The sequence below is a fragment of the Anolis carolinensis genome, chromosome 6 (assembly GCF_035594765.1).
Source record: "Anolis carolinensis isolate JA03-04 chromosome 6, rAnoCar3.1.pri, whole genome shotgun sequence".
In the NCBI taxonomy this organism is placed as follows: domain Eukaryota; kingdom Metazoa; phylum Chordata; class Lepidosauria; order Squamata; family Dactyloidae; genus Anolis; species Anolis carolinensis.
The window spans coordinates 107,141,500-107,156,299 of NC_085846.1; the positions used below are offsets into that span (position 1 = coordinate 107,141,500).

Genomic DNA, 14,800 nt, shown 5'->3' on the forward strand with positions numbered 1-14,800 from the left:
ACCTCATGGTCAGAGTGATTTATTGCAGCTGCTCAACAGCCTGCGCCACAGCCCGGCCCCAAGTGTTCTAGTCTATCAACATCTGGATATTCTCATGTCACTCACTCCTGTACTAAACCAAATAGTATATATGTTTTCCTCCCTTTTGCCTTGTTTGTATCACATAGAGTTTATGTGCAAAATTCTTCTTAAGGGGTGCATCTGCATCCATTGTAGAATTAAAGCTGTTTTTCATCATTTTAACTGCTATAGCCCAGGTTTATGGAATCATGGGATTTGCAATTTGGTGAGGAACCAACTCTCTTTGGGAGATAAGGCTAATAATATTATAAAGCTTCAGTTCCCATGATTCCATAGCATTGAGCCATGGCAGCCAAAGTGGCACCAAACTGTATGGATTCTACCATGTAGATCCACCCTAGGATGCAATGTCCTCGTTTGGCTCCCTTCTTCCATAGCTACACCCCTGTTTTCCTGTCACGTGTCTGTCACTTTTGAAAATAGGACAGAATAAACCATTCTTACCACCTTTCTTACCATGCAGGCCAACAGATGACAGCAACCAACCACCGGGCCGAGGGGTCCTGTCCATGCATGGCCTTACCTATGGCGTCATTAGAGTGGATTCGGAAGAAAAGCTTTCTGTGCTAACAGTGCAAGATGTTGGTTTGGTGATGCCAGGAGGTAAGGCTGCCATATATTTCTCTAGAAATTATGGACTTTTACTTGGATGCATACAACCACATGCTATCTGTTCAGAAAAGACAAATCGTTTCAAATAAACGGTTGTAATGTTCCTCCTAAAATATCCTGGGAATTGTAGATTCTGTAATTTATCAAAGAATCTCTTGACAGCTCTGAAAAGGTTTTAAAATGCTTTGAACTACTCAAGCAATGTGTATGAATTATAGTATAAGCACATTTTATGCATTTTAAAGAAAAGGTCAGGCAGTAACTGGATATTTTTTAAAACTGTCTGCTTTTTCCATAATTGTACACAAATGAGGCTGTTGCTTATCTCTCCTGAAAATCTGCTTTCATGTAGCTTATTTTGTGGATATAAAGGAATTTTTAAGTACACAAAGAATACACACAATATGAACTACGTTATCTTAGCTGCTGTTGTCCCAAATTATCTGAATAGTAATCGACTCCATTTATATTTGCTCGTTTTGATTTCTCTTTCTCCCAAAACGTAATAAAGTTGTAGGTATTAGAAGGCGATTTCTCATATTCAGTAGAGTTTACATGGCAGTGTAATTTTCCAAAATGTTGGGAGTTGAAATAGCAAGGAGTTTTAGGATAGCATGTGGTTGTTTGTAAGCCGCCTTGAATCCCCCAGGGGTTGAGAAAGGCAGGATATAAATATGGTAAATATATAAAATAAATTTTACCTGAGCAAACTTAGGTAAACATCAAACAAAAATAACAATGAAAATACTTGTGGAAAGCTGGCTTTGGGGAAAAGAGATCTCTCCTTCTGACTTACCTACTTGTTCTCTCTATACAAGGAATGTTTGGTCTCTTCCCTATGTTCTGAATTTATGCTGGTTTTTAAAAATGTGGTTTATAGTCATGGCTTGAACATTGCTTTTGAGAGAACTCTTGTAATAATATTGCGGCTAGTATCTCAATGTATGGGTGTAGGAAACCTAGGTTCAAATTCTTACCAGATAATGGGGTCAGTGAGGTAGTCTTGGATAAATCACTATGTTGCAATCAACATTCTTTATGTTATTATGAGCCTAAAGTGTTTTTCTGATCTACCTAGAGATAGAGTGGTATGCAAACTACACTTCAAAAATGGATGTTGTTTTTTGAATCATAAATCCCATTTTCAGATCATAAGATGCGTTTTGCTGGGACACTACTGGAGACATTAGAGCTCCATTGTAGTAACGGCAAGTGCATAAAAAAGCATAGTTCCCATTTGTTTCTATGAGCAATGTCTTTTCTACTGGGCTATGTACATGACACGATTCCATGTAGGGTGCCAATTCCACTGAAAAATTTGGAAGACTTGCCGTATGTAGTTTTCTTGCTTCTTCCCCATTGCTTCCCAGTCTGTACTCTGTTACTCATGCAACCATCCCTCAGCTGGACATGTGTATACAATTATTTAAAGACATTGATGTCTTAGGCAGACTGATAAGTTTCAGGCTGATGCCCTGAGCCTGAACTTCCAAACGTGACATGAAACTTGAATTCCTTTTATTCAAGGCCAAGTTTTTCCATGAAGGACCACACAATAAATCATGTTTTCTGTATTTCAAAACTGTGGCGCTAAGGTCTACTTTGTAAAAGCTGAAATCATTACAGAATAGCTCTCAGCCCTGGATTGGTGTGTACATATGTTTCTCAGTGGATGGAAGTGAATGCAAAACTAGTGCTCCTTGCACTTATAAAGGCATTCAGCTCTCTCTTCTCTTTCCACTCTCTGTCACATTGGCTCCTTTCCCTGTTTCTAAACATATGCTTGTCTCAGGATTTACTGCAGTAGCAATCCATCAGGAGTCATATATGGCTTTCTCTTTTTATGCCCAAGATTGGAAAGAGCAGAAGCATTAAAAGGCACTTCTGTCATGGCAGAATCATTTCCAAGAAGTTGGACTACAGGGCCGTTCTGGAAGATTTCTTTTCTTGACAGCATCACATCTTCTCTCCCCCCACTTTTTCCCCCCTCCTCTATAATAATGATCAAGAGTATATTTATCCTTTTGCAGCCCTCCCTCTTTTTATAGCTTTAGCTATAAAGCATGGGATGTCTGTCTTATCTCTGCTTAATATTTAATGTGATTTTGTTTGAGGAATTACGTCTGTATTTTCGGTTCTTGCTATACCATAAAATAAAACCATAACAACCTTGCTTTCCAAGGGAAGGAGGGAGAGCTCTGACAACAATAGTTCTCTTGACAACCTTTCTGAAGTCTGAATAGAAGTTCGGTGATTACGAAGGCGCCAACCCATAGTATCTCTCACATTAGCTCTTTCAAAGCTTGGTGCACAGCATGAGCTATTAAATCTGAACTCGCTATCATATTCACAATGCAAAATTAGCTTTTATAAGAATGTGTGTGTGCATCTGTGTGTATGTGTATGTATGTTACTTCAAGTTCCATGAATTTCACAAGGTTTTCTTAGGCAAGAAATATTCAGAGGTAGTTTTGCCAGTTCCTTCCTCTGAAACACAGCCTATGGGACCTTGTTGTCACTGACAGTCTCCCATCCAAATACTAACCAGTGCTTACCCTGCATATCTTCCAGAATCAAACACAATCTGATGCCTTTAGAGTATTTCCAAGAATACTAGGCAATTAAAATATTTAGTCAACTTCAAAACTTTCTGTATCTTCTGCCTGTCCTTTTGTAAGCCTACCAAGGTGTCTTCCAACAAACTATTTTACTTTCTCTTACCTAGCCATCATGTGTGCAGTGAAACCAGATGGAGTGCCTCAGCTCTGTCGAACAGATGAAGTAGGTGAACTCTGTGTATGTGCAATTGCTACTGGTACGTCATACTATGGGCTCTCTGGAATGACCAAAAACACATTTGAGGTGAGTTGGGAATCACCAAAGGGGTTATTTTTTATACATCTAGGTTTGAAAAATGTTTTGGATTAGAACTGATGAAAGCAATCCTGTTGATTTTTATAGATTGGTGAAGCCTCCATTATGATGATTCTGACCATTAGTCCATTTAACATGGGGGTCATCAAACTTTTTAAACAGAGGGGCCACTCAGACTGTTGGGGGGCTGAGCTATAGTTTGAAAAAAACATAAACAAATTCCTGTGCACACTTCACATACCTCATTTGTAGTGTGAAAAAGCATGAAAGAAAAATACACTACCTAAAAGGTAAAGGTTTCCCCTGACGTTAAGTCTAGTCATGTCTGACTTTGGGGGTTGGTGCTCATCTCCATTTCTAAGCTGAAGAGCCGACGTTGTCCATAGACACCTCCAAGGTCATGTGGCCGGCATGACTGCATGGAGCGCCGTTACCTTCCCGTCGAAGCGGTACCTATTGATCTACTGACATTGGCATGTTTTCGAACTGCTAGGTTGGCAATGCTGGAGCTAACAGTGGCCGCTCATGCCGCTCCCGGGGTTTGAACCTGGGACCTTTCGGTCTGCAAGTTCAGCAGCTCAGCACTTTAACACACTTCACCACCAGGGCTCCTATACACTACCTATACATATAATAAAAGTGAAAATCTGTTTATGTGTATGTGGCATGGGTGTCCGCTCACACAAACAGCCTCCAGCCTCCATAAACAGGCTATAGTTCCCAGTGCTGAGGAGCCACCAAGTCACTCCCTCCAAGGACATTGCAAGTTACAGTGAGCACATCCCAGTGTTACTTTCTCTCTCTATTTGCATGACCCCGCCCACTGCCTCTCCTTTAACCCTTTCCTATTCTTTTCTATGGCATACAGCAAGCAAAAGAATTGATCAACAACTGAACATGCTAGTGGGCTTTGGGAATGATTGACCTTGGATGCTGGGAATTATAGTTCACTCACAAATTCAGAGCACTCTGAATCCAACAGATGATGGAAAATAATTGTTATCTTTTTAATTTTCCTTTTTAACCATGGCTTAGGGTGTGTTTATGAAATGTTCTAAGCCCCCCCAACACCCCCGGCCCACTTTGACTCTCCTGATGAATCCTTTTCAAATAACCCAAGCATCGCCGGGTGCCCAAGCTAGTTTAAAATAAAGAAACATTTTAACCAACCTAAACTTACCCGTATTTCAATGGGAAGTGTGGGCTTGTATTTTGGCTGATGAAATAGTCAAATTAACTGGGATTGTTGTTGTTATGTGCCTTCAAGTCATTTCAGACTTAGGGCAACCGTAACTCTAAAATTTAGGTTGGGATTGGGTAAATGACCTTGGAGGGCCTCATCCGGCCTGCAGGCCTTAGTTTCGGGACCCCTGATATGACACGTTATCACTTATTCTAAGGGACAGAAAGTGAAACTACTTTTATACTGAATCCCACATTGGTATTCTTTTCAGGAATTGCCAGCTGATCTTCCATAAAGCTTCCTGTACATACTAAGTTTGAACCATTAGTCCATTTACCGCAAATTGTCTACACTGACTGGTAACAGAAAGGGTTTCCATTAAAGGTCTTTTCCAAAACACTAATACCTCTTCATAACATTAAAACTCTTATATGGAAAGCCTTTATCACGAAGCAGGAAAAAGGACTTTCTGTACTGTGAGCCTTTATGTGTGTTTATGTATGTGAATATTTATAATTTATAATTTAGAGTTCAAATACAATTTCTGTGCCATCTTTTTAAATTGGCTATAGATCACCCAACATTGTTTTCTAGTAAGCCTCACAAATGGAGGAAAGATGTATATGGTTTCTTAAATAAATACATCCTGGAAGTAATATGTATGGAAGGTAGGAGGAAATTCAGGATGTGTTTAATTAAGGAGATAAGGACACTGGAGGGCATGCACATGCCAGTGACATAATGGAATCCCTCTCTGTTTCCTTTTCGGGTACTTTTTTTTCATATATCCTTCAACAGAGCCTTGGGCAAGGGTCTAGCAGCTATGAGTGCTAAGGCAAAACAACTCATTTCTGCTATAGTATGAAAAAAGTGGCAAAGGTGAGAGTTAAAATCTAAAACCTGCCCTCAGTACAATTGTAGGAGAAGACAGTTCCAAGATGGTTGAAGAGCTTTTCATCAACAGATTGACCCTTCCTTAACTCTCATGATATATAGCTCAACCTTGAATGTGCCAAGTCAGTCAAAACTCTTCTACAACCTGAATTGTAGAAGACCGGGCTGTGGCGCAGGCTGGTGAGCAGCCTGCTGCAATAAATCACTCTGACCATGAGGTCATAAGTTCGAGGTCAGCCCGTGGCGGGGTGAGCACCCGTCAATTAAAAATAAAAAATACCCCCTGCTCGTTGCTGACCTAGCAACCCGAAAAATAGTTGCATCTATCAAGTAGGAAATAAGGTACCACTTATAAAGTGGGGAGGCAAATTTAACTAATTTACGACATTGGAATGAGGAAGTGCCATCACAGTGGATGATGAAGCAGCTGCTCCCCCCGTGGCCAGAATCGAACATCCCCACAGGAGAAGGTTAAATTGCCTCTGCGTCTGTCTGTTTCTGTCTCAGTTCTATGTGTATATGGGCATTGAATGTTTGCCCTATATGTATATAATGTGATCCACCCCGAGTCCCCTTCAGGGTGGGAAGGGCAGAATATAAATACTGTAAATAAATAAATAAATAAATAAATAAATAAATAAATACATTCTGTGAGGAATTTAACATTTAAGGATTTGTTTTACCATCTACTGTCATTACACTGTTACTTAAATTCCAGATGTTCAGGAGCATCAGAATGGATATCTTTTGCAGGAAGAGCGTATGCTTCATTTGCAATAACTCATAAGTTATGTATTTCATGGCATGTGTTGTGAAGCAAGGTGGGAACCATGTAACCCTCCAGAAGTGGTTAGACCGGAAGTCCCAGTAGCCTAGTCTGTATAGCAGGCATGGGCAAACTTTGGCCCTCCAGGTGTTTTGGACTTCAGTTCCCACAGTTCCTAACAGCCATAGTCTTAAAGCTCCATAAACTGATCCACTTGATACTATTAAAATCTAAGTCCATCCTTTTTATCTCTGTCTTGCAGGTGTTCCCTATGACCAGTTCAGGCGCACCAATAAGTGAATACCCTTTTATAAGAACTGGACTGCTTGGTTTTATTGGCCCAGGTGGACTTGTATTTGTCGTTGGCAAAATGGACGGCCTTATGGTTGTTAGTGGACGAAGGCACAATGCGGATGACATCGTAGCCACAGCACTGGCAGTGGAACCAATGAAATTTGTCTATCGGGGAAGGTTAGTTCATTTTCCTTCTCATTCCCTTTTTTTAAAAAAGAAAACCAAGGGGAGATTCAAGAAAAAGTATTTGCATTGCTGAAATAACCTCAAATTAAGTTCCAGATCAACCTCTTTGAGAGTGCGTCATCATTGGGATACTACAAATGGAGACAAATGAAATTTCACGTTTCCCTTAGTCTAAATAAAGCCCAAGAGAGCATTGACAAGTTGCTGTTATATAACTTTGAGCCCTTTTTCTTAGTAAACACTGATTGCATATAGAGTGAAATCATATTCTGCAATGATTGTGTGCTACTCTTTGGAGAGCTGAAACAAGCCTGCTTTTATAAGAGCTGTTTTCCAAATCCGATGGTGCTCTATTTTAAACGTGTGTAGGTGTTCAATGCAACTGTCATTTTCTCGAAGAAATAAGAACTGAATCGTCAGCCTCCTTTGTTGCATAACTTATGAGTGCTTATTCCCAGAGAATAATGAAATACACTTTTCTCTGCACTTTGTATTCTTTTCCGGTTAACTGGTTTTTATATTTTCCCACCCTACAGAATAGCCGTGTTTTCCGTGAGTGTCCTTCATGATGAGAGGATAGTTATTGTTGCTGAACAAAGGCCAGACTCTACAGAGGAAGATAGCTTTCAGTGGATGAGCAGAGTTCTACAGGTAAGATCACTTGAAGTGCAACCAGACGGATGAAATTGAAGGTCCCAGTGGCCAGAGAGGCCACCTGTTTCCTGGAAATGCTTGTTGTTCTTTTGCTTCTACTCCAGTGTACAAGAGTATATTAACCAAGGTTAGGCTTGTCATAGGTAAAGTTGTTCATAGTTTACAACATGTAGGAATTATGCACACTAAACAGGAACACTAAACTGTTTCAGTTTAACATATTTTTCTTCCTATGAAGCAAATCCGACATCTGGTTGCTCACTTTAGATGCCCATTTGCATGTCCTTGACCTTCAGAGTAGCCTTTACTGACTTTTACTTTCCATTTGTCTCTCAATTTTTTTAAAAAAAATATTCATCATACCTTTTCTGCAGTCAAGTGGACTATTAGGCACATGTAAACAGATAATCATCATCATCATCATCATTTTTATTTATATTTCACTCTATCTCCCTGAAAGGACTCAGGGCAGATTATGAAACACACATATGGCAAGCATTCAATGCCGTTATACATTTAACAAGGACAGACAATACACAAACCGAGGTAAAGGCATTTCCCATCTTATTTCCGGCATCTTGGAGGCTGTGCTTGCTGTCGCTCCACCTTCCATGTTGAGAAGCTTTGTCGTCCTTAGACGTCCTCTCGATCAATGTCCTTAAGGGAGCCTTATATTACCTCCCCGCTAAAAGCGGTACCTATTTATCTATCCATATTTCTGCTTTCAGTCTGCTAGGTGGGCAGGGAGCTGGGGCTGATGGTGGGTGCTCACCCCAACCTGTGCTTGAACTGCCAACCTTTCGATTGGCAGGATTTTTCTGAAGCTAGCAGTTTAGCCCACTGTGCTAAGCCCAGCAGTTGCAGCTAGTGATCCACTTTGGATAGTTTAATTGTGACTGTTCTCCTATGACCTCTCTTCTCCCCAGATGTTGCATTGACTTGCACCTTTTTCGTTTGATGTTTCTAGGCTATAGACAGTATCCATCAAGTGGGTGTTTATTGTTTAGCCCTGGTCCCAGCAAACACGCTCCCAAAGACTCCTCTTGGTGGAATCCACTTATCAGAAACTAAACAGCTTTTCCTGGAAGGAGCATTACATCCTTGTAATGTGTTGATGTGTCCACACACCTGTGTAACAAATCTGCCTAAACCAAGACAAAAACAGCCAGGTATTACGCATTTTCTGTTACGCCTGTCATTGGAATATCTGTGTTTTTTATTGATAATACCTACATAGATGAGAAAGGGGTTCCTTTTCAAGAAGACAGTTCTGATCCAGTGGGAGTACAATTCAGTGGTGCTCTTTTATGAATATGCTACAAAAGAACTGTTAGGTTTTACTGGCTAGGCATTATGTGGGCTTTCCCCCCAGTCCTCCAGCAGTTGAGATCTGAAAAAACATGTGTAATGACAAAGAAGGAAATGATTGCTGGCCTTTCTGTTATCTCAAGTTATCCTGACTCATTTAATTTCTGTTAGTCCCCAAGAGTTAGGGGAGATTAGATGGATATAACAGTAGATAAATTCCCATTGGCCAGTGGCATTTCCTTCTCTTTCATTGTTGCCTAGAAAAACAAGCTTCTGTAACTTTCCTCTACTGTCAGGAGACAGGCTTCAGAATTCCTTGCAGCGAGAAACAGGCCTGCTTTATACATTATGGCATAGCCCAGTTCCAGACTTCTTGGTGCCACCTGGCCATCTTAAATGGCACTTTTTATTTCAGCAGTGAAAGTGCGTCCATAAGCCTTTTTGCCTTCCAGGTATTATATATACAGTGTTCAACTGTGAGTCAGTTTCAGTGAGTCGTGACTCAGTCATTGCTAGTGCCCATTTTTTTGCCATGGATGGCCTCATTAGTGAGCATTAGTAGAAAGGTTCTCAGGCATTATGTCCCTTGGTGGAGTGTTAGATGCAATCGCCTCTGTTCCTTTTCATGAAGACTCATTCTGCATAATAGGAGCTGAGTAATGTGACAATTCCCTTGCTTGTAATGTGGAAAGGTGTAATCGAAAACAGCATCTAAAGGACTCAGCCCATTGACCTCTAGAAACCAAACACTCCTGTCTTGTCGTATGCATCTCAAATAATACATGTTGCTGTATTTGCATCTCAAATAGTACATTTGCAGCGAGGTTCCACAGACTGAGGAAAGTGATGGGTTTTTTCCCCTCTTTTTATAGCATATGCACTCTGGCATTAATATTTTCCATCTATATTATAGAAATTGGCCCTGCCTCTGTGATGGTGGGGAATCTGGTCTCTGGAAAAAGAATTGCTCAGGCAAGTGGCAGAGATTTGGGACAAATAGAAGATAACGATCAAGCCAGAAAGGTAAAGTGGCAAGCCTTCCATGTATAATGTGTGAGGTTTCAAAAATAGCATAATTGCCTTTTGGTTATTTGTGACATCTGCTGGAAATGTGTGGGCGCAATCAGAGCAAGAGTAAAACCGGCTTCCGTTTCACCTCCTGAACGATTAGAAACGTTGTTTCCTAAGTCGGAAAAGCAGATTCTAAATATATTCTGAAAGCAAAATTCCAATGAACTTAGTGGAATGCAGTTCTATTTAAGTCTACTTAGGAATCGCATTGAAGATAGGCTATTTCCTATCTTAATAGCACCGCTTCAGAATATTCATACTGAAAAGCACATTTTGTGCTATTTAATGGTTTTAAAATTGTTGATAGATGAAAACATCTTGTTTTTGCAATCTCAGAATATGGTTAGAAGGTTTGGAAAGCATCAAGCTTGCTATAGTTAATGAGCTAGAGTCTACTTAGCAATTCCATGTATACCAAGCATGGACAAACTTCGGCCCTCCAGGTGTTTTGGACTTCAACTCCCACAATTCCTAACAGCCAGTAGGCTGTTAGGAATTGTGGGAGTTGAAGTCCAAAACACCTGGAGGGCCAAGTTTGCCATGTCTGATGTATACGATCACCCTTTAATAAAACAAAACTAGGATGTATCATATATTGACTTGTGTTGTATGCATGTGATACTATGCATAGGATACAACTAGTAATGTGCAAAGGTTCTGTGATGGCACAATCTAGCAAAAGACTGGACACCATCACATTTTGGACTTTCATACATATTTCCTAAATCTACTACATTTGTAGCAATTTCATGAACATAGAAACTGTATGTTGAAATGTCCTTCCAAATTCTGTTTATCTTGTTATGTCTTGATGCTGTTGTTGTTGTTATGTACCATCAAGTCAGCTTTGACTGATGATGACCCTATGAAAGAGACCTCCAATATATGTGTGTTACAGAAAGTACTTCATTTTAAAATTGACCTGATAGTTCCTAGAAATGTGAGTTTCATTTGAACAGAATTGGAGTGAGTGTGTTGCTCTTCTCTCCTACCCATGCACACTTAGTCAAAAGACTTTGGTCTTTTAATGGATAAATAAAATGGATGACAGCAATTTATTTTATTTTATAGATTATTAAATATTTATATGCAACCTTTTCAACTTTCCATTCTCAAAGTCTACCATGGTGCAATATATGGATGTATAAAAAGGTAGTAGTGTTGAGTGGGAAGGGACAGCTCTCTTTCAGTAATCCTTGATCTGCTTGCTGTACATAGAAGCAGGCCACATTAAACTCAACAGATACTACTTCTGAATAGATGTTCATAGGTTTGCATTTCAAAAGTGCTAGAGGTACTACGTACAGTATTGTGTCTAACCTTTCTGTTATTCCTTCCCAGTTCCTGTTTCTCTCTGAAGTCTTACAATGGAGGGCGCAAACAACTCCTGATCATGTGCTTTACACATTACTAAATTGTAGGGTAAGGCTATGTTTATCCTTCTTTCTATTACAAAACATTTCTGTTTATAATAGGGGTGGGCATCTGCAAAAAACTTGGGTGGCGCTTTCATCCTCCAAAAGTCTTGAGGGTCACCCTCCATTGGATGTGCTTCCACCAACAGTGATGATGATGCACCTTCTAGATCAGTGGTTTCCAACCTGTGGGTCCCCAGATGTTTTGGCTTTCAACTCCCAGAAATCCTAACAGCTGGTAAACTGGCCGGAATTTCTGGGAGTTGTAGGCCAAAACACTTGGAGACCCGCAGGTTGAGAACCACTGTTCTAGGGGGCATTGAGGCATATTTTTGTATGTTTGGGGCCTTCTTCACTTCTTAAAGAACATTTGGAGACAAAATGTTTAGAAAAAATGTTGGCTTCTGAGAGTTCAATAGGATACAAAGCTACTGGGAATGCCCTCTATACCATTTAGTAATAATTTTAGAGCACATTGGAGCAAAGAATATTGGTTTTGGGCCACACTTTCCTCACTTCTGGTTTTCATTGTAAAAAAAGAAACCAGAGTACTAATAAAATAGCCTAAATCAAATGTATACCAAGGAGGAGGGATATTACTATTGATTTTATTCATTTATATCCTCCCCTTTTCCCAATACTGAGACTGAAGGTGGTTTACAAATTATTGAAAACAATACAAATGAAAATACATGAACATGCATGTGTGTTTATTTTAAAGATTTTGCTCCTTGAAAGAGAAAAGTCTTGGCAGTGATGCACTTTCTTTGGCCAGTAAAGTTTGGCAAAATGTGTTCACTCTGGTATTATCACGTGCTTCACAGCCTCTGGATTGTAGCAATAGCCTAAGAACATGTTAACCAATAACAGTACTTTGCATGCGGATAATTTGGGCTTCTGGAAGTCCCTCCATTATTTAAAATTGTGTTGCTTGTGATATTACTACCGGTTATTTCATGGCACACCCATTATGCCCCACATTTTCTTTAATAAGATTGGATAAGCGAGCTATTTTCCATAATACAAGCTCTTCTTTTGTCCTCATTCAGTCTTTCAACTCTCTCCTAAAGCAATTCCTTTGCCAGCTGGCTTCATTCCAGTTTTGCAAGTTAATGAACACAGAAACTTCCAGGAACATCCCTTTTAGACAGACTTCTTCATTTCTCAATATTGTTGTTACTGTGCAGGCATTGAACTACTAAGCTGCTAAAACAGAAAGCAGTGTTTCCTCTGTGTTGATGATGTGGGGATTCCAGTGAGTGACTGGAAAAGTTATATTGTCTCAGTTTACACATGCACACACATGCATACACACACATACTGAAATAGAGTTGGCAAAGAAGAAAGCTCCCAGTAGTAGACTCCATTAAGCTCTAGATCAGGCTTTCACAAGTTGTGATCCTTTAGGTGTTTTGGACTTCAGCTCCCAGAATTTGTGGCCATTGGGCAAGCTGGCTAGGTCTTCTATGGGTTGGAGGCCGAAACATCTGGAGGACTGCAGGTCGTGCAGGCCTGCTCTAGGTGCTGTTGCTATTTGTGTGTGACACCATCAGAGTCTGCCTGGAATCATGGGGAAAATAACTTCATTGGATCATTGTTTCTAAGGCTGCCATAGTTTTTGAAGTCCCCGAACAGAACCACATGGTTGTGTCTATTTACAGGGTATACCGAATACCCACAAGGAGCTTTCCCAGTCTGCTCCTATCAGAGAACTTTAGTTAGGAAAAGGAAGAGGGATGTGACAGAAAAGGGTCCTCAATGTAGTCAACCATTAGAAGCTAAACTGATGGATGGCATATTGAGATTAAATAGATATTCCACAAAGTAATGGAAGGAATTCTCAAATCAACCCAAGGATACAGCTGTCCAATGAATGAATACATATTAATTAGCAAGCTTGTTTTCTGCTACTCCAGAGATCAGAACACAAGCCATTGGATTCAAATGACAAAAAAAGAGATTCCAACTAAACATCTCCAAGAACTTATTGACTGTAAAAGCTGTTTGACAGTGGAATCGATTGGAGGATTGAGTGGACTCTTCATCTTTGAAGGTCTTTAAATAGACTTTGGATATGTATCTTTCAATACTACTTTAGCTAAGTATTCCTGCTTGGGTAGGGATTGAACTAGGTGGTTTATGAGGTCCCTGAGAACACTTTCCTTTCTCCTGGAGACATTGATGTAGAGGGAGAGAAAAAGAGTCAAGTAGTTGTACAGAAGGAATCTAAACAGTCTGGGAAGAAGCAACCACTATTAGAAGGTCATCTTTTTGACCTTCTAACGTTCATCACTAATTCAGATTCACCCACACACACACACACACTGCAAACTTTTGAAAATGACTTGTTATATTTCACATTATATCACTGACCCAGTTTAAAATGAGCTGGAATATCATTTGTGAATAGAAAACTATATATTAAAAACAGTTATATCTCTGTTTACTTCCTCCCGCATACAGGGAACAATAGCAAATTCTCTAACGTGTGTTCAGCTACATAAACGAGCTGAAAAGATAGCAGTTATGTTGATGGAACGGGGACATTTACAAGACGGCGATCACGTTGCTTTAGTCTACCCACCAGGTAAAGAGCAAATATATGTTTTCATTTCATTTGTGACTCTGAAGACTTTGCTATTGTAAGCTGACCTTTAGCTAGTTAACAGAGCTGCAAAAATAGTCATTAAATTCTAATGGCCAGAAAGCAATGAATGTCTTTATTTTGTAAGGGATAGCTTAACCATGTCTTACTTTTCCATTCCTTTGTATAGGACTTAGCTTTTATTTCTGTTGAACCTGCTAATTTCAGCTCAGAATGACTGCCTAAAACAAAGGTGTATGTTTCCCAATACAGTGTTCCCTCACTTATCGCGGAGGTTACGTTCCAGGACCACCTGCAATAAGTGAAAATCTGCGAAGTAGGGACACTATATTTATTTTAATATTTATACATTATTTTATTAGTTATACGCTATTTTAAGTCTTTATCAACCAATCGTGTGTTGATAAATCGCCTCCTTCTCCTCCTGTTGCCGCTTGGGCTCCTTTTCTCTCCCTTTGGCTTCTCCTTCCTCCCTTCCTTAGGCTGTAAATTGTAATTTTTTATGATTTATAATAGTCTTTTAGAGTTTATTGAAAAACCGCAAAACAGCGAATCCGCGAAAAGTGAACCGCGAAGTAGTGAGGGAACACTGTATATCCAAAAAGCACTATGATAGGAACTATTTAGCAATGTAGAGGCTCTGTTACATAGTAGCAATCTTGAGGAATGAGGGAGCTGGATTTATTCCTGAACTATCTCCAATATAAAGAGAGCCTACTTACAGCAATATAAAAATGATCACGTGGAAGCAAAATTAAGGCACAGATTTGTGCCTTAATTCTTAACTCAACTATAGCCTAATTCCAAGTGTTGGTTTGAACCACCGTGAATGGAATTTATGGAAGTGTTAACCAACA

The 14,800-nt window shown here is 39.8% G+C and overlaps 1 protein-coding gene across 6 annotated transcripts in view; it reads left to right on the top strand.

The window, feature by feature from the left end:
- Nucleotides 1-14,800, top strand: part of dip2c (disco interacting protein 2 homolog C) — a 332,595-nt gene that overhangs the window by 266,479 nt on the left and 51,316 nt on the right. For all 6 annotated transcript variants that reach the window (XM_016994243.2, XM_016994247.2, XM_016994244.2 and 3 more), the window contains 8 exons: nt 545-684; nt 3,419-3,555; nt 6,673-6,881; nt 7,427-7,541; nt 8,512-8,713; nt 9,766-9,875; nt 11,265-11,345; nt 13,802-13,925. In XM_016994243.2, coding sequence (XP_016849732.1) covers nt 545-684; nt 3,419-3,555; nt 6,673-6,881; nt 7,427-7,541; nt 8,512-8,713; nt 9,766-9,875; nt 11,265-11,345; nt 13,802-13,925 — 1,118 coding nt within the window. The remainder of the gene's footprint in view (nt 1-544; nt 685-3,418; nt 3,556-6,672; nt 6,882-7,426; nt 7,542-8,511; nt 8,714-9,765; nt 9,876-11,264; nt 11,346-13,801; nt 13,926-14,800) is intronic.